The sequence below is a fragment of the Ammospiza nelsoni genome, chromosome 17 (assembly GCF_027579445.1).
Source record: "Ammospiza nelsoni isolate bAmmNel1 chromosome 17, bAmmNel1.pri, whole genome shotgun sequence".
NCBI classification, from domain to species: Eukaryota; Metazoa; Chordata; class Aves; order Passeriformes; family Passerellidae; genus Ammospiza; species Ammospiza nelsoni.
In genome coordinates this window covers 6,755,010-6,773,908 of record NC_080649.1, presented here as the reverse complement: position 1 = coordinate 6,773,908, position 18,899 = coordinate 6,755,010, and the positions used below count along the sequence as shown (strand labels likewise).

The window sequence follows — 18,899 nt, the reverse complement described above, 5'->3', positions numbered from 1 at the left end:
GTGTTAAGTTTTCTTTGGGTTCCAGAATGCAGAGTGGCTCTGTGGCTCTAAACTGATTCTGCTTTGAAGCAGTGGGAGTGCCCAAGGGAAATCACAGCCTTCTGACCAGAAAAGAAATCTTGTCCAATACATCCTCTCTAAGGAGAAACCCTATCAGTGTTTGTTTTTTCTGGAGGTGATGAGTGTTTGTATAGAACTGTAGTGACCACAGTATTTCAGTGAGATAGGGAATCAATTGTTGGCATGTGTAGGTTCTAAAACTTAATAAAAATGTAAGCAACAAAAAAACTGTCTTGATGTTTGGTTTAGATCACAGTTGTACTTTAGAAATTCCTTTCCCCAGCTCCTGTGCTTGGGTTTGCTCTGCACGTGAGTTGGTTTTTCAGAGTGCAGGGACTGGTTTCATTTGCTCAGAAGAGGATCAGGGAGCTGCAGGAGCTCCAGGAGCACACCTTGCTTGCACCCAGCTTGCCTCAGCCTCCAGCAGGGTTTGGGTCTATGGGATCAGCCTGTAGCTCATGCACAGAGATTGCTGAACTGTATCTAGAGTGGATGCTGAGTGCTCAGCACTGTCTGTGTTACTGATCTGCTCCTGGTACTTGCAGCTCTAACCTGTAACTCTGCATAAGTCCTTGACTTTTAGAATCTAAGTCTCTAAAAAATAATTTTTGTGGTTTTTCATTTGATACTTCAAACTGTGACCTGACTGTTCTAAGAATTGAAACTTGTGTTAACCCATTTGAATTTGCATTGGAGACCTCCTGGTTTGTCTCACTGGTTGTTTGTTTGCATTTGCAGTGACTTGGCCCTACGGAATTGCTTCCTCACATCCGACTTAAATGTCAAAGTAGGAGATTATGGTATAGGATTCAGTAGGTATAAGGTGAGTTAATCTTGTCATGGACCACTTTTTTAAAGGATTCAGGGGCCAAGGTTACAGCAAGTGTGCTTGAAAGTTGTGGACTGATACTAGATTGTCCTTTATTTGAATAATGAACTTTCACAGTATTACTGGCAAATAACTGTAGTGAGTTCATGTATCAGAATAGGTACCTTTCTAGAGATGAGTAGAGTTTTTGCTTCTGGAATCTTCTGCTAAATCTACCCTTTTTTGGTCCTATTTACAGTGGTCCTACAATAGGAACAAACTAATTTTAATGTGTTTTAAGGACACATTTGAAAGAAAAGTTAATGTTAAAGTTAATGTTTCTTAATGAAAATATTCAAAATATTAAAGTATATCAATAAAGTGAAAAATTAAGGACATTATTTAAAACACTTTGTAAGTACCAAACCTTAAACAATAAATTGGCATTCAGTGTTCTGCTATGCAGTGACCAGTGAATGGCTTTCCTCCATAGCATTATTCTCTGCTACATGGGGAAAACAGGATTATTTTTTTTAATTATAATTTTTTACATAGTCATCAGTGAAAAACGTATTAAGGAAAAGACTGTCACTGTCTGGAAGTTGATCCAATATATGTTCAGCCTTTTTATGGTTTTTTTCTTCATTTTCATCAATAATTTAGGAAGATTATATTGAGACAGATGAGAAGAAACTTGTTCCTCTACGATGGACTGCACCTGAGTTAGTAACAAGTTTTCAAGACAGACTGTTATCAGCAGAGCAAAATAAATACAGTAACATATGGTATGTAGAAGGCTTTAAGAAATTTCAATGAGACATCTGTGAACATATTTTCAAATGCTACATGAAGGAGTAAATAATATTTGAATTAGCCTGATGCATCAGATGTACAGTAGGTTAATCACTGTAAACCTGCAACTATATCCTGCTTTGGAAAGATGCTTAGAAATCTGTTGAGAGAAAGTTGGAGCAAGCAAAAATGTTTAGCAGAATAATAGGTGTTTATAGTAATAAACAAAAGCATTTTGAATTAATTAAAAAACATAACTTGTAATTATATTAATTAATTGTTATTAATTAATAAACATTTTCTATTAATGAAAAATAACTTCAGATATTTATAAAGAAATGGTAAATTATTTTTCCAAGAATAAGTAGCTCTGAGTGACATAAAAAGATAATCCCTACTGGAGCCTGATGAAGTTCAATTGGTAGAACAGTGTCATTTTAATGAAAATGCTGTGTTCTTGCTGGAGCATTTGAGAGCAGCAATTAACTGATGGCTTCTGCTGCCAAAGAGCTGACAGACAATGGCTGGTGGACTCTTGAGGATGAACATTTTTGCAATAGCCAAGTTCCACTTCAGTTCTCAAGCCCCAAGAAATTTGGATAGTGGAAATTGTGGATTAGGCTAACCTTTCTGAAAGCATTATAGTTAATTCCTGCTTTATATTTGAAGGATATTAAATAGTAAACTTGGGTTTGTTTCGTGTTTTAAAAGTACAGTTGCAGAAAGCAAGTGGGGTATATAGAAATTATATAAAAACTTCCTCTGCTCATACTGTTCATCTGGACTGCAAGCAGCCAGGGCCTTTAGGTCTCCAGTTTGTATTTCAGTGCCTCTTATGCAGAGCTGCTTTGAGCAGGTTTGAACTCTATGATTCCAGACCCCCCTTCCAATCTGAGTTATTCTATGTGCAGAGTCAGTTACTTTGCATTTTGAGCCTAGAAGGATTCCCCAAAGACTAGCATTGACTGTACTCAGTGAAAATGTGATTAGTCTTGGATACAGTACAGAGGCAGCTTTTGACCACTGCAGCTTGACAATAAAGAATTCCATGAACTCTGGAACAAAGATGAGTTTTCTAGCAGTTTGACTTATAACTGCAATTTCTCATGAAAGCTTTTTCTCTTCTATTGGACTAACTGTAAGGTTTTTTAATCTCATTTCTATACACTATAGTAAAAAAGAAAATATATATTTTTTATTTTTAAATTGTTGAAAAGGTAATGTTTTATTATATGTAGGCATTTTCCATGATCAAATAATTTGAGACCTTCTACATTTTGTTGTTTTCATTGTTGTTGCTTTCAAGCAACTTTATTCTTCAGGGTTTTAGCATTCTGTCAAAATGAAATAAGTTCTGAAGTTATTCTAGAGACAATGGGGAGTAGTATTTATTTCTCCTTGCCAGTTATGCTTTGCATATCCTTTCTGAGAAAAGGCACTCTAAAGTAGTTCTGAGAGTGCCCATCCTGTGCTGCTCTTTTGCAGGTCCCTGGGTGTGACGCTGTGGGAGCTGTTTGAGAACGGTGCTCGGCCTTACTCAGACTTCTCTGACAGGGAGGTCCTAACCCATGTCATCAAGGAGAAGCAGGTTAAACCCTTCAAGCCACGGCTGGAGCAGCCATACTCTGACAGATGGTAAACTTTGAGTGTTTCTATTTATTCTTAAAGCTGCTGAAGAAGTTTCTGAAATGGCTCAGTTCTCTTAAACATTGAAATGGTTACATGGAAACTCAGCAAACAAACCCTAGGTAAAGGGAGTAAGGGGATGTGCTGGAGATGGAAGTTCTGCCAGTGATACTGGTACTCTGAGGCATGTTAGGTATCTGAATTCTAGAAATTCCTTTTCAGTGGGAAACCTATTGAAAATGTTTTTATTTGTGTAGGTATGAAGTTCTGCAGTTCTGTTGGCTGCCCCCAGAAAAGAGACCGACGGCAGAAGAAGTGCACAGACTCTTAACTTACCTCCGCATGCAGAGCCAGAGGGACTCAGAGATTGATTTTGAGCAGCAGTGGAATGCTCTGAAACCAAACACCTCAAACAGAGAAGCAAGTAATTCTGCATTCCCAATCTTGGATCACTTCACAGGAGATAGACTTGGCCACGAGCTGGAGGAGGTTCTGACAGTAACTGAAACAAGCCATGGGCTGAGCTTTGAGTACATCTGGGAGGCAGCTAAACATGATCACTTTGATGAATGTGGTCATGTGAATCCTGATGAAGCCATGAACTACACAAGTATTTTCTATCCAGTGGAGGTTTTTGAGAGGTCACTTTCAGAGCAAGGACCAGGAGCACAGGATGGAAGTGGTCAAGAGGCATCGCTTGCTGTCCCTGGGGTGTTACCTGTGTTTGATGCACACAAACTTTCTGTTGGAAATGACTACTATATCCAGTTAGAGGAGAAAGGAAGTGGTTGCAGCATGAATTTTGATAACCAATCAGTTGTATTAACCACAGAAGTTGATCATCAAGAAGCTGTACAAGAAAAAAGTTCTCATTTCACGGTTCTCAGGGATCTTGATGTTGAAGAATCTAGTACTGATGGGGACTTCTTCCACTACAATACAGATCCTAAAGAGGAATTTTTGACTGCTGCCAATAGTCCAGAAAGTCCTTTCCAGAGTATATTTAATGATATTGATAGAGCAGAAGAATTGACAAATAGAAAAATACTTGGGTTTGCTGAAACAAGTGATTCTCCTAAAGACTTTAAACCAGCTGTTTTGAACTCTAACACAGATGCTAGAAAGGCAGTAGGCTCTTCTGAGAAGGAGCATTCTAATCATGCTTCTGAAAATGAAACTGTTTCCTTATGTGAAAATATCTCTAACCAGTCAGAGCTGGTAACTTTAGAAGAACTGTCTGATAACTTCTTATTTCTTCAAGAGAAAAACTTATTAACAGGGTTATTGCCTAAAAAAGACAGCAGTGACTTTGGGCAGTACTCAGAAGATGTTCTAAGAAATATATTAGAAACCTCAAAAAGAAACTCTGTAGAGCCCGACCCTGTGCTGGCTGAAAATGCACAGGTCTTTTCTTTAATACACGAAAGTCTTAGAACAGTGAAAGATGAAAATTTTAACCCAGTGACAATGAGTAAAGATCCCAGTTCCCAGTCTCAGACTCCTGTAAAAATGCAGGCATCCTCTAGTCCACCCACAGCACATAATTCATCTGATAGCTGTGCAAATCTTCCTATTTTGAAGGATGAGGAGACATTTCTAAATGTAGAAGTGAATGAAGTCATGTCCTGTAACACCGATGTTCTCTGTCAGGAAGAGCTATCTTATAATGCCAAAAATAATAATGTTGGAAACAGTCCATACAGTGTTGCTATTGAAACAGATGAGTGTGATGCACAGATGAAACAGGCAATGCTTTTCAAGTCTGATGAAACAACATATAACAAAGAAAAATGTAGTGATCAGGAAGATAGGAAAAGAAATGTGCAAGATAGTTCTCCCATAATTAAAAAAAATGAATGTTTATTGGAGGAAATGCAAGAAACATCAAATCATTTTGAGAACTGTAAGGATGTTCCAGAAGAGGTGACCTCAATTTCTGTTGCTGCTTCAGATTGTACCAGTCAGGATAGTCTTTTGGAGGACAGCCCATCTCCTATACAAACTGTAGAACAAGCCTTAGAGACTCCTGATTCTTTGGATTCTTTAGATGTAAATGAGGTTTTAGAATCTTTACAGGCTCAAAGTCCTCAGAAACTTTTGCCACCAGATAAACCTGCTGACAGTGGCTATGAAACAGAAAACCTGGAATCTCCAGAATGGACTTCCCATGTTCCTGTTGAGGACACTTCCAATGTGGAAACTGCTCTGTGTGTGAATGAGAACAGTGTCAGTGCTTTGCCTTCTAATCCAGTCATCATTGTGTCAGAAGCAGCAGCTTGTTTGGATGCAGTGAACAGCAATTTAGAAATAACCCCAGTGGTTTTTCTGAGTGGAAATCAAAACTCTTATAGAGACTCAGCCTATTTCTCTGATAATGATTCTGAGCCAGATAAAAAGCCAGAAGAGTCTGTAAATGTGTCCAGAGAGACTGTGTGTGTTATTTCCTCCAACAGAGGAGACAATCACACTGAAGAGGTTTCTGGTTTTGAAGAGAGACAGCAAGCGTGTGATGTGAGGAATTACCAGGGTGATGATAATCAAAACTCAAAACTGGAACTAAACCACAATTTAGAGATCCAAGAGATGGATGAAAGGATGCAGGGGTGCCCTGATGAGTGGGCTGAGGCAGCTCTGACTTCCCTGGAAATAGTGATGGAAGGTAACCTGAGGGATGAAATAAAACTATCTGAGACTTCCCATAAAAGTGTCTCTTGTGTTGGCACGAACACTTCAGAGCTCCTTTCACACAGAGACTTAAAGCCTGTGCACAACATGGCTTTAGATCTGAGTAACAGTGAGAAGTCCTTCTATCACATGGAAGGACAAAAGCTGAAAGAGCCAGATATTGAAGGAAAATACCTCGGCAAACTCAGCGTGGCTGGGATGCTGGATTTAGAAGATGGTGATGATGCAGATGAGGAAGATGAAAACAGTGATTCTGAGGATGACATGAGGACTTTTCATATGCATAGTCTGAGTTCTGACAGTGAAGATGAAACTGTTCATCAAGTACCTGAGATAGTTACTGAAAAAGATGATGGAAAACATTTGAGAAGCTTGTTGAAACTTCCAAAACCTCTTAATGAAAGGCAGCCTGAACTTTGGAAAGATGAGAAAAAGGCTGTAACATTCTTTGATGATGTGACAGTCTATTTGTTTGATCAGGTACCTTTCTTTTTAATTACTAAGTAAAATTTTTGTTGTCTTGCCTTTTTTTTTTTTGTTTAAACAAGGAGGAATTGGATAAATTGCTTAATATTTGGAAAACCTTGTTACAAAAGCACCTTTCTTGTTCTTGTTTTGGCAGGGTTACAGCTTGCTCATGATGTAGGTTATTTTTTCTTAATATATAAAGGCTTTGTAAGAATTTATATATGTAAAAGAATGATATTTATATATAAAGAAAAAAGAACTTTGTGACTTGGCTAGGTACAGTTTAGTGCTGCTAAACTGTAGAATAGCTGCACTAATCTGAATTGAAGGTGGATTTAGCTTTGGTTTCCAAATCATGAGTCTCCTTTGCTGTTGAACCCTTGACTGCATGTGCTGAATGAAACAAATTTTAGTGATGTTTTTCTGCTGTTTATAACATGTATTTAATTTGAATATGCAAGACAGCACTGCTATGGACAATATTTAATTATCCTATTTTGACAGAATATTGTTGCAGCTTTATAAAAACGGCTTATCTGTTTAATGAGTTTGAAGTCTTTAAGATGCTTTATAGAAGAAAGGAAGAAAGAAAAAAGTCAATAATTAAATTTAAAAAAACAACCCCAAAACTCAAACTGAAACTAACTCTGAATCTTGTTAGTTAGCACTAAGGTAAATTTATCTAAGATCATGATCAAAGATAAGAACAGTATTTAGACGGTAATGCTAATTTTTATTAATCCTGTGAAATTCATGTTCAGTGACACAGTGATCTGCTTATAAAATTCAAGGTTACTTTTGTTTCCCTATCAGCTTTATCAATTTTTAACTTCTGTAACTGGATACAGAGGGGATTGCATTTTAGCATTATGGCAACTGAACTAGTCCAGTGAGTTTAAAAGAAAAGTCACATTGTCAAGCTTGGGAAATGTTGCTTATGATGACGCACTTTAATATTATAGTTAACTGTGTTTTGGAATAGAAAACATAGGTGATTTATTTGTGTTTAGGCAGCCTGTGGAATAGTAATCCTTTTGTCAGAGGGGAAGGAAAAATCAGCTGTGTTTAAACTGTTCTTGGTTGTTGAACTCTTTACTTTTTATTACAATAACTGATAAAATGTTGGCTGCTTCCAATACCGGCTGTACAAAGTCTGGCTCTTTATCCTGAACATGATTAGGGGATTAAAAAAAAATTAAATGTTGGGATAAGGCTTTATTAAAGAGTGAAAAAAACCCCTACCCACATTAAGCTGATATGGGAACTGTTTTCAACTGGAAGGTATTTGTTCCTACAAATATGAAACCATTTTATATAGTAAATAATATTTAAATAGTAGTTTCCTGTGTGCATTTTAGCATAGATTTGATGCAGCTTTCTTTAGAAGTACTTGCATGTGCTAATCTGTAACTCAAAGTCTTGTTGTGTTGTTGTAGCAGTTTACAGACCTTTTAATTCCATTTGATGGCAGGATGGGGAAGTGTATTTGTGGGTGCTGGCATCTGAAGGCATGGAGACATTGTGTGTAAAAAGAGTTCAAAAAATGGCTTTGTTTGCCTTAGGAAACACCAACGAAAGAGCTGGGAAGCCATGGGATAGACGTGAACGGGGAAGGTGCTGGCAGCTCTCCTGTTCCATCTTCCAGCCCTGGTTACTTAAACAGATTTGCAAATTCAGAAAGCTCAACAGATGAAGAAGGTACATGAATATATTTATACACAGCAGGGGCTGAGACTGTTTGATGCAGAGCCTTTTATGAGAAGTCATTAAACTGTGTGATCTGTAAATTCACTGGACCATGTTGGCTTCAATCTTGCATCCTAAGCACACATTGCAGCTGGGCTCAGTCCCTTGGTCCTGAGGAGCAAAGCTGGGATGTGATACTGGTCTTTATATATTGATGTGTCCAGGGTTGCCTGAGAGGCAGCCAAACTGGGTGACAAATCTTTGTGATTCCCTGGGCTAGAGCCCTGCCCAGGGACACAGGTTTTGTTTGGGGTTAATGCAATCTTCCAGTCTCCTTGTACAACTCTGGGTGACCTTACATGACATTACTGTAATGCTGCTTTTTTTCTTCTTTCTTACTTTTTTTTTTCTTCCCCTCCTCTAGGTGGAGGTTTTGAGTGGGATGATGACTTCTCTTCTCCAGAGCCATCCTTTATCTCCAAGGCAGCTAACAGTCTCATTGGTTCTAAAGCACCCCTGCAGCCATCAAAGTACTTCTCTCCACCTCCACCATCCCGGACTCTCGATCAGAACTGGTCACATTCATCCCCTTATTCCAGATTCTCCATCTCTCCTGCAAACATGGCAAGCTTTTCTCTTACACATCTTACAGATTCAGATATAGAGCAAGGAGGTAAGTGATTTAGTCACAATAATTACTTTAAAGATAGAAATTAAAATCGGTACGTAAAGATAAAGGAATAGATACAACAAGTTTTGTTCTATTTAAATACCAAATGTAGAAGTACATTTTTAACACTACGAAAGTTCATGTCTGGTCTTATGTTTCAGTTAAGACATAGTTTTCTATGGAGATTGAGATTATTTGTGTCCAAGTTGGTGCAAAATTGTGGTAGAACATTTACAGAACAAGCTCTCAGTTTTTGTGTTAAAAACCCAAGAGCTGTATTTGGATGAATGAACCCTCTGCAGTCCTGCAGCACTGCTGTTGCACCTGCCACACTATGGCAGTTATTAATTCTGGTTATTGCACTGTCTTAAGTCACAATTGTGTTTTCATTGCACAGGATGAGGATGCCAGGAACATAATGTTTCTGCTATTATTGTGTAAGCTTATTTTACAGTTTAGTTTTCTTTTCATATTGCTTTTTAGAGATTGCGTTCTTGATATTTTCTCAAGAACTGCAGCATGTTTTCTAGAGCTGTGAATAGGATAGCTTTTGTTAGGAGACCCAAACAGTCCATTCAGAGCAATATTGAGTACTAGCAGTGTTTATTAACAAGCCTTCTTGTCAATAACCAAAAACTTTTTTAACCTTTGATATGTTTTTGAGGGTTAAGAGAAGCAAAAATAACCACACTTGAATTGGTCTGGCATATTATTAATCTTGATAACACAATGCATTATTAAAAATAAATATTACTGATAGCAGAGCCTTGCTTATGGTCAATGTCTATAAATATGTAATCAGTGTTATATAGAGTTGTATTGTTCTTGTATTGTGCTTATTGATTAGATAATATTTGCTGCTTAGTAACTTACAGATAAGAGAGAGTATTTTGGAGATCCTACGTTGCCTTATGTGTCCTAAGAAGTGACATTGAACTGTGTGATTGAGGCAGATGTCTATGAATAAATGAACCAAATGTTTACACTAGTTGAAAGTGTAGGGAAAAATTAACCAAAACTTGGAAGGGCAAAACAGCAGAATGCCAAGTTCTAGCAAGGGTCTTACAAAGAAGTGAGGGTTGTGCAGAAGAATCTCACTGTATCTTATGACCTCTCTTTTACTAATAGGAAGCAGTGAAGATGGAGAAAAAGATTAAATCCATTTAAATGTGCTTGGACTCCATACATAAAACACACAGACTTTGTGTTTGAGACTTCTTTATCTAAACTCTGGATCCTCCTGGAGTAACACAGGTAATCAAGAAGTACTGAGAAATGGAAGTAAACACTGAAAGCAATGTTAAATCAGGACATTAATTTGAATGTGTATTTAACTTTGTAATGTATTTTTAAATCAGTGCAATTTTGCTTTTCATTGAAAGATGATTCTGCCGCTGTTTTCAAGTACTTGAAGTATTTTTCAGATAACTTAAACAAGTAAAGCAATTACACTACAGTCTGGTTTATGTATGAGATTGTATAATATTCTTTTTATATTTTTCCATGTAGTTCATTATCTATTTGAACATACACCTGTTGTAGAATTGTGTATACCTGTCCTGTGCAACAGGTGGCTGTGTTGATGGAACTGTTTGAATGATAGTTGATCAGTAGTGAGCCATATTTATTCAAAAAGATATCACTACATATTACTTTGCTTATTACAATTGCACTATGGATTATTCTTCCTTTATTTCCTGATGATGTACAGAATCAAAATCTTAAATCTTTCAAGGAAAACAAGACAAGTTGAATTGGCCCAGTTATCCAGTTTAATTTGTCCTTTTTGTAGCCTTTTGCTATGCACGGTACTCGTAAAACGTACATAACTTCTGAGTATTATGTTAGACTTGCTGAAATCTTATATTCAGTACCATTTCTAAAATGATAATGGTTATAGAATGGTTGTTAGTGTTCATGTTTTATAGGAAACTGGAAAAGAATATATAATATACTCTGGAATTTTTAGATGAAAGAGATAATGTCTCTTAATTCCTACATATGATCCTACTGACTGCTTAAACTGTAATAGCATCTGACTATATCAAAGTTAAGGGCCTTCCAGTTTTTACTACAATTTCTGCCTTGGAGAAAGAAGAGGGAAAATTGGTTGTACAAAACTCTGGAATTTATGAATCTTACATAAAGACTAATTTCAATAGACTGGATTTGGGTACACTTGGCCCTTTAGTTGTACATTCTGTGAATTTTGAAGCTCATTCTTCTGCTGACTGCAGATCTGGGCTCTATTCAGAGGCCTGTGGTAAATCTACCTCTTGGTGATGTTATGACAATTTTGATTAATGGTTAATGCCCAGTTCTGCACCCGTTATCGGGCCAGATCCATTTTAAGATGTCTGCAGAGCTCCATGGTACATCTTGAAATGCATTCTGAACAAAGGCTGCAGTACAATAGGTTTGCTCTGAAGCCTGTAGGGAAGGCAAGACAGTGGGGGGCTTAACCTTCCTGCTGTACCATGCATTTAGCTGATTTAATCCTCTAAACTGCTTGGAAAAAGATATCCTTGATTATTACTCCAAAGTGAGTTCAGTTGAGAAACAAATCCCTGACTTCTTGGAATGCCTTATGCAGTTCAGATCTGTAGGAAGCACTGATGGAAGAGTTTACCTGGCTTTGTATTTGTTTACTTGTACTAAAATACAAATGCACTGACATCTGAAGTACTTTGTATTTTAGTGGCTGTTTTGGCAGGGCTTGAGATTATGGTGGTCCAAGTGTTCTGTGTCCAGATCCAGTCACCAGAGAATTTTCATCATATGGAGATGGGAGGACTAGATATTTTCAGATGTTTTCTTTTTTTGTATACCTCTGTGTTAATTTTGATTTTTAAGTATGTTTTAAAAATGACAAGAATATGTTAACTAGTTTTTTTCCAGTGCTATTTAGCCTTTAAACCAGAATGGCTTCCATACTGATTAAAAGGGAATGATTTAGTTAATAATGTTGTTTGAAGTTGCCAATGAATTGAGATATCTTTTTCTGATGAGGCACTCAGGTTCAGAGTTAGTCAGAACTGTTCTTCAGTATGAAGTGAGGAACTGAATTTTCTTATGGACCTTTCCCAAAACATTATTTAGAAGGCAAAGTCAAGTAGTTCTTAATACAGGCTTACAGTATATACTGTAGAGGGTTTAAGGAAGCTGTGCGCTACTGGAAATATTTTAAAATGTTGGTAACAGACCTTGTGCACAAACTATTGCTTAGGAACTCCATAATTCCAACATTACACTCCTTGATACAGCTAGATTTAGGGTACCTTATCTGTCTTTAAATTTTCACCATAGTAAGAATGAAGCTCCATAATGGTCTGCAGGCAACACATGGGCTTGTCTGCCTTACGTGGTGAAAAACTTGTCAGACCTGGAGTTCAGCCTTAATTTTGAATCATTTTATTTAAAAAATAATTCTGGGTTAAATAAAAGCTTATGCTCCAGAATGTTGTCATTTGGTTGTGCATTTTGTTCCTTGTAATTCTGGAAAATCAGATGTTTATCTTGCACATCAGGAATTTCCTTTGCTTGATGGAAATCTAAGATTTTTATTCTTACCCGGGTTTAAAGAAAAGCTTACACAGGAAGTAAAAGTTTACTCCTTTGTCCAAATGGACTCATTGCTAATGAATTGCCAAAGGAGCATTTTTTCCAAAACAAGATGTGTATGATATTAAGCAAGGTAATGTCCTTTTTAGCTGTACAATGAAGAGAAAGAAGTATTTAAACTTAACTCAGATCACTTAAACGTAAATTTTAATTTCAGTAATCCAGTAGGCTGGATTGCAATAATATAAACTATCTTTTGGGGTAAAAAAATAACACTTAAAGATCTGATCAACTACTAGCAATACTTAAATATCTGCCTGGCAGTTAAGTGGCACAATGAAGATGAATCAGTAATTCCAACATGTTACATTATAATGAGGGGATTTGTTCCAAATCATTCATTACATTCTATGTAATTTCTTGCACTAGCTACTTAAGCCTGGTCTCCATTGTAGAAGTACATGTATCTATTTTCAATGGTTTATTATGAGGACTGGTTACAGCTTAATTCCTTCTCTAGTAGAATAACTGGATTGTTTGAATAATGATGGCATTGTCTCAATTTGGCTACTAAAGGTATTTAAAAGATCTGGTTTTTCCCACCTAAAGAGGTTTATTTGAACATCAGGATCTGTAGTGAGAAGCCAAGAGAGCAACAAGTGTGTCCAGTTTCAGTGGGAACACCTGTACTCTCCCAAATGCCCCAGCTGCAGATACACTGTGTATAACTGCATTTATGGAAATGAACAGATTTAAATGTTTTTTCATATCCTTGTTGATGCACTACTGAAAGCCATTTAAGCCTCATTCTTTTTATCAGTATTTTTAGCAGATTTTTATGTAATACTCAATCTTTCATGAGGAGGCTGGTTTGTAGAAAGAGGTTTTTTTCACAATTAAGCACTATCCTAAAATGTCAGCATTGTCAGGTGTCAGTGACTTGGCTATTTGTGTTGGAGTTGGTGAAAGGTGGAATTCAAGTATATTAGCCTTATAAGAAATAGCCTTAAATAAGAATGGAGTTACTTCAAAAAAATTACTTCAGCTTTAAGTCATACATGTTAATGGTTTTGGTACAAAATGGGAAGAAATCTAGAGGAGAGTCAAACATCATATAAACTTATTGAAAATAAGTATTTGTAATACCAGCAGCCTGTTTTTCAGAAACTTGAATATGACTTACAGTTAGTTTTGTTTATGAAATTGTTTGAACTTGCACAGATGTAGGTGTAACTTAAATGATAAATGGTACTGATGTGTGTGTATATATAATGTTCAATTCTATTTGTAAATGAGAAACTATGTAACAAAATCATAGGTATGAGGTTTTCCTATTGTAATTTAATACAGGTATGAGGTTTATGGCAATATATCATAGTTAATGAAATTTCAGGTCAAAATGTCTTTAAATTGTGTACATTTTTAAATTGTAATTTCTACTGTATATTGACTATCATGCATAGTGTGATTCAAGAAACTGCTTGTAATTTAAAAATATTTAATATTAAAAATAAAATACAGTTATATATTTATAATCTCTTTGTCTGTTTGTTCATTTTTAAACAGATGCCAGCAGTGTAGTTCTACTGTAAGATATATTTATTAGTCTCCTGAGGTTGAGAAAGTTCCAAAAGTTCAAAGCCACAGTCCCAGCAGATGATCCCATGCTAAATAGCCTAGTCACCTTTAAAGTCTTCCAGTATCATCACCCTTGTGAGAATTTCAGGTAAAGTGTGTACACAGTCAGTAGAGAAGCAATAATTAAAACAGAAACAGTGTCATTCTGAATACTGAATTTTGCTTTCAATCATGGAATTAGAAATCTGTAGAAAGAATGGGAATTTTTGAAATTTATAACTTCAGAAAACAGGTTAATGATGTTTTCTCAGTGTTCACTGAATTTCTTCCTAGAAGAGTTGCTTGGTTTTTCTATCTAAGTGCATGTGCTGAATGGACCAAAAATCACCAGGTAAATAAATGAAGTGCTGGTGTTCCCTGGGAGCTGCTGTGGCTGTTCCAGGCTGGGCAGGAGGAGAGGAGGGTGCTGGTGTTCCCTGGGAGCTGCCTTGGTGAGATGCTGTGGCTGTTCTGGGCTAGGCAGGGGGACAGGGGAGTGCTGGTGTTCCCTGGGAGCTGCTGTGGCTGTTCCAGGCTGGGCAGGGGACAGGGGAGTGCTGGTGTTCCCTGCTCTCCGGGAAGGAGGGGACAGCCCAGGCAGCCCTGGCAGTGTGGATGGAGGCTCTTGTGGAAGCCCCCACCTCTCACGGCAGCTGTTGAGTGCTGGCACCTGTTGTGACCTGGGAATGAGAAACTGATATCAAGATGACTTCATTAGGTAAAATATAACTACTGGGCTGAAATTTGACCAAGGCAGTGGCCATTAATGAGAACAGATGCAAAAGATCCCATGGCACTAAATTGGTCACCTTATATAGAACTTATTATCAAAGAATTTGAGAACTTGCAGTCTTTGTGAGCAGCGAGTTCTCAAAGAGATGGCAGTGCTGTGTCTGTGGGGCTGTGTCACACGGGTGCTGTGACAGCACGCAGAACAGAGCTGGGACAGACCATGTCCTGCAGCCGGGGACACCCCACCTGCTGAGGAGGCGCTGGGCCGGCCCTCCCGCGGTGACAGCGCTGTGCCTGCCCCAGCGTGGGTGACACCCGCGCCGCCTCCTCATGCCGTGTGTCCCCCGTCCCTGTGTGCCCCTTGTCACCGCCGGCGCTGTCGCACCCCGAGCACGGGCTGGAGCCGTGAGCGGGGCGCTGCGGCCGCGCCCGGCCCCTCGGCGCGGTGTGCGGGTCCCTGCCCGCCGAGGCACCGGAGCTCCCGCCCGCCGGGCCCGCCCCCGCCGCTAAAGCGACGTGTCCGGGACAGCGCCGGCCGAGCTGCGGCTGCCTCCGCCTGCGGGGCTCGGGCAGCGCTGCCCGGGGCTCCTCGGGCCGGGGCCGGGCTGGGCCCCTCGCACGCTCCTGCTGACAGAGCCTGCCTCGCTCAGAGCGCACGCCGCGTTCCCTCCCTGTTGTCCCCGCAGCCCTTGCTGCTGTTCCTGGCTTCCCCTGGGTCTCTGCCGCGTTGCCCTTTGGGCCCCAGGCACCTTCTCAGCAGCGGGTGGAGTGGTAAGTCACAGAAGAGGGATGCCAGCCCTGTGGATGGCTGCACAGGGTGTTAAATGTGTTGTTATTTGGCTGCTCTCTTTGGTTTCTCTTGACCACTCCAGTCTGTTGCTCCTGATCCCCTCACAATCTGTTTGCTCCTTGCACACTCTGATAACACCTTCCTGGGACTCCCAGCAGCTCAGCTGGGGCTCTTTAAGGTTACTTCTCCAGATTACAGCAGTCTAAGAACAAGCCTATCAGCTAGGTACCTTGTTATCCCATTATTCCCCATTTGCTTTTGCCCAGCCTGTAGTTTTCAAGACTACTTTACTCTCGCAGTTTGCTGAAGCTTCCCTTCTCTTGGATCTTCTTCCAGTTTTCTCTCCTGGCTGTGTCCATGAGCCCCCTCTTCACCAAGTCCTGTGGGCTGTTTTCCTCCAAACAGCAGCACTGCCCAGCAGCGCTTCTTGTGCTTGGGCAGGGAAGCTCCCATTCCTCTGTGCTGTTCTGTAGCTACACAGAGGGTGCAGAACAAACCTAGTGCTTGCTTTTGGACCTGTTTCCTCTCTGAAGATACCTGTGTGTCTCCAGTGTTTTTTAGGCTCCGACAACACAAGCTGCTTGGTGCTATCTTAGAGCTGTCATCACCTGGGTGCTACCCTAACCCAGCTGCTTTGTGAATTCCTGTCCTGTTTGGTAAAGTTGCCTCTTTGGTAGTAAGGAACCTGGGGATGGCCAGGATATCCTCCCAGGCAGAGAACTGAGTCAGTGTGCAAGGCCAGCAGGTGAACATGGTTTTCAAGAAATGAGAAACGAGACAGGAGGGGGTGTTTACCACAGCACAGCCAGGACCTGCTGACACAGCACCACCTGCTCCAGCTAAGGTTGAGGTTGTACTGGGACAGTCTCACATCTGGGGCTAGCGTTTTTGTTCCTCTTTTTCCTTCATTTTTTATTGGCTCACCAACTCTCAAACTGCTCCTACACGATAGTATCGGCATAAAAATGTATTTTGTTTACAGCAAACCTTTGACTACATGAACTGGAAGGCTGTGGAAAGAACATATTTTGGGAATGTCTCTTAGTAACACTGACCGTTGGTGTTAGAGGCAGGGTTGCTGTGGTGCTGTTTTATTCAGATGTAAAAAAATGTGGGCGCAGAAGGGAGGGAAAATATCAGTGCTGTCACCTAATGCAGAGGAAGGAACATTGCTGTGTCTTTTTGGGTAACTTGGAAAATAGCCTGCTCTGCTGCTGTTGATCTGGGGCAGTAACTGCAGTTAAGCCTTGACATTACTGGATTTTTGTTGGAAGAGGGAAGTGCTTTTTTGTGTGTGTGTGTGTTGAGGACGAGCCCACAACACAGAAATGCTGCAGCTGAAAACACGTGGCTGGCTTGGAGCTTCTCCCTGAGAGTGTGCCATGTTTCCCTCTAGTGGACTCCTCTCACAGTGGAAACCTGTGCCTACAAAAACCAATTACTAGGAGTTCAAGGAGAAATTACTTTGAGTAAGAGCCTGAGGGTCTGTCTAATACTCCCCTAAGCCAGCACATGTACATGGAAGTGGTGCATGGCTTTGTTATAACGTGAGGGAGTGAGGAGCTGGGAGACAACAGCAGCGTAAGAGATCAAACAGAGGTGATGTGTAACCAAACCTCACTGACTGTTGTACTCTGCCTGGTTTTTGAGTTGTGGTTCACTTTTCTACAGAAAGACTCAATCGACTTGGAGACCACTTTCTCTTTTGTCCAGTGATAAAGGAAAAACCTCTCTGCTTTGAGGCCTGCTTCTAAGAAAGCAGAGGCATCTGTTTTTCCCCAGTAGGTGATTTACTGCATCTTTGTTTCACTGGTTCCATTCACTTGCCCTCTGTTCCCTCTGCAAGCTCTCCTCCCAGCTGAATATTGGTGTTATGTTTTTACAGCACATTGACCATTAATACCAGTCCATCCAACAAAACATGAAGACTAAAACCAAAGGAAAGAAACAAAGGCAAACCACTGACAAAGAAGCGTTTTCTGAAGAGCCAGCAATGAGAAAAAAGGAACTGGTGAAATGTCTGCGGCGCAAAGAAAGGAGGAATGGGGGGAACAAGGAGAGCAGCAAGAGCCCCCCAGGCAGAGGCAGGCGTGCTTGGAGCAGCAAGGACAGGCTGCTGAGGAGGCTGGAGAGCAACGAGCGCGAGAGGCAGAGGATGCACAAGCTCAACAATGCCTTCCAGGCCCTGCGCGAGGTCATCCCTCACGTGAGGGCCGAGAACAAACTGTCCAAAATAGAGACTCTCACTCTGGCCAAAAACTACATTAAATCCTTGACCTCCATTATACTCAATATGTCCAACGGACACTTCCCAGCAGTAGAAGGGATGGGGGGAGCCTGGGGATCCAAATTGTACCAGCATTATCAACAGCAGCATGGGGAGGATGACCATGAGGAAAATCTACAGAAATATTCCACATAGATTCATAACTTCAGCCAAAACACCAACTGCCAGCTGCTACTGTCATTGTTTTTCCTTCTTACATCATAATACATGTCATTACCTAGAGGTTTAAAAAGATTATTTTTGCCTCCAGTCTCTCCTTTATTCTTAAAAAGACAAACAGGTAACACTCGTGACTATAGTTTATATGGCACATTAAAAAATTATCTTAAACCCTCAGAATTTTTCAGAGCATAATGAATGTGTTTGTGTGCCAGGGTCTGGAAACCTATCCTGTAACACTGGAGTTGACTTGAAAATGTGATTTAGTAACTTCTGAAAATTATCCCACCTGGAGTAGAGTGAGTTGAACCTTTAAGGTCTGTGTCATCTGAGTTCCTTGGAGTTGAGAATCTTGGCTGTAATTCTGTTCACCAGTCTTTCAGTGACTCATCTGCTGTGCTAAAGAGAAGATTAAAATTGATGACAGCATCTGACTTGGTGACTGAAGTGGCACATAGGGGAAATTGGTCACCAAATCTGAATATTCATCTTGATCTTTAGCTTTGGTGGATCTGCCCTGGTAATCTTGAACATTGCAAGGCATAAAAGCATCTGTTGATGCAAACATCTGCAAAGCTTTCTTAGATTGTAAGCTCTCTAGAGTAAGGACAGTTCTGATCTGTGTTTCCAGAGCATCTGGCCTCACAGAGATTTTCTCTAGTGGGTGTCTGGGTGCCATTCTAATACAAATAATGAATAAGGGACAAATTACTTACTTTGCCAAGACAATGATAAAAATGCTTTCATGTAGTCTTAAGTTAGACAATGCTCTGGCCAGTTCAAATTACTTCCTGATGAAACCTGTGATGTGATCAGGTTCTTTCTGGGTTAGTGTTAGATTCTGATACTGTAAAGCAATAAATGAAGCAGAAATTGTTCAAAAGGAAAATAAGCTCTTTTTTTCCCCCTCCCTCTATCCCCTTCTCTGGTAAAAAGTTTTATGTCACTGAGAAACTCT

The 18,899-nt window shown here is 39.8% G+C and overlaps 2 protein-coding genes across 3 annotated transcripts in view; both read left to right on the top strand.

Moving 5' to 3' along the window:
* The window catches only part of LMTK2 (lemur tyrosine kinase 2), a 41,383-nt gene extending 27,492 nt beyond the window's left edge, over nucleotides 1–13,891 (top strand). The window contains exons 8-14 of the mRNA XM_059484665.1: nucleotides 799–883; nucleotides 1,532–1,653; nucleotides 3,146–3,295; nucleotides 3,544–6,451; nucleotides 8,002–8,137; nucleotides 8,550–8,798; nucleotides 9,924–13,891. Of these exons, the coding sequence (XP_059340648.1) occupies nucleotides 799–883; nucleotides 1,532–1,653; nucleotides 3,146–3,295; nucleotides 3,544–6,451; nucleotides 8,002–8,137; nucleotides 8,550–8,798; nucleotides 9,924–9,952 (3,679 nt within the window). The 3' untranslated portion in view covers nucleotides 9,953–13,891. The remainder of the gene's footprint in view (nucleotides 1–798; nucleotides 884–1,531; nucleotides 1,654–3,145; nucleotides 3,296–3,543; nucleotides 6,452–8,001; nucleotides 8,138–8,549; nucleotides 8,799–9,923) is intronic.
* Nucleotides 13,892–15,241: 1,350 nt separating this feature from the next.
* BHLHA15 (basic helix-loop-helix family member a15) lies at nucleotides 15,242–18,833 on the top strand. 2 transcript variants are annotated; one of them, XM_059484368.1, is made up of 2 exons: nucleotides 15,242–15,476; nucleotides 17,381–18,833. In XM_059484368.1, exon 2 carries the CDS (start codon nucleotides 17,417–17,419, stop codon nucleotides 17,915–17,917), a length of 501 nt encoding a protein of 166 aa, XP_059340351.1. In that variant the 5' UTR covers nucleotides 15,242–15,476; nucleotides 17,381–17,416; the 3' UTR covers nucleotides 17,918–18,833. The 2 variants fall into 2 exon arrangements, with proteins under 2 accessions (XP_059340351.1, XP_059340352.1); XM_059484369.1 differs by lacking the exon at nucleotides 15,242–15,476 and adding an exon at nucleotides 17,167–17,276.
* Nucleotides 18,834–18,899: the final 66 nt, after the last annotated feature.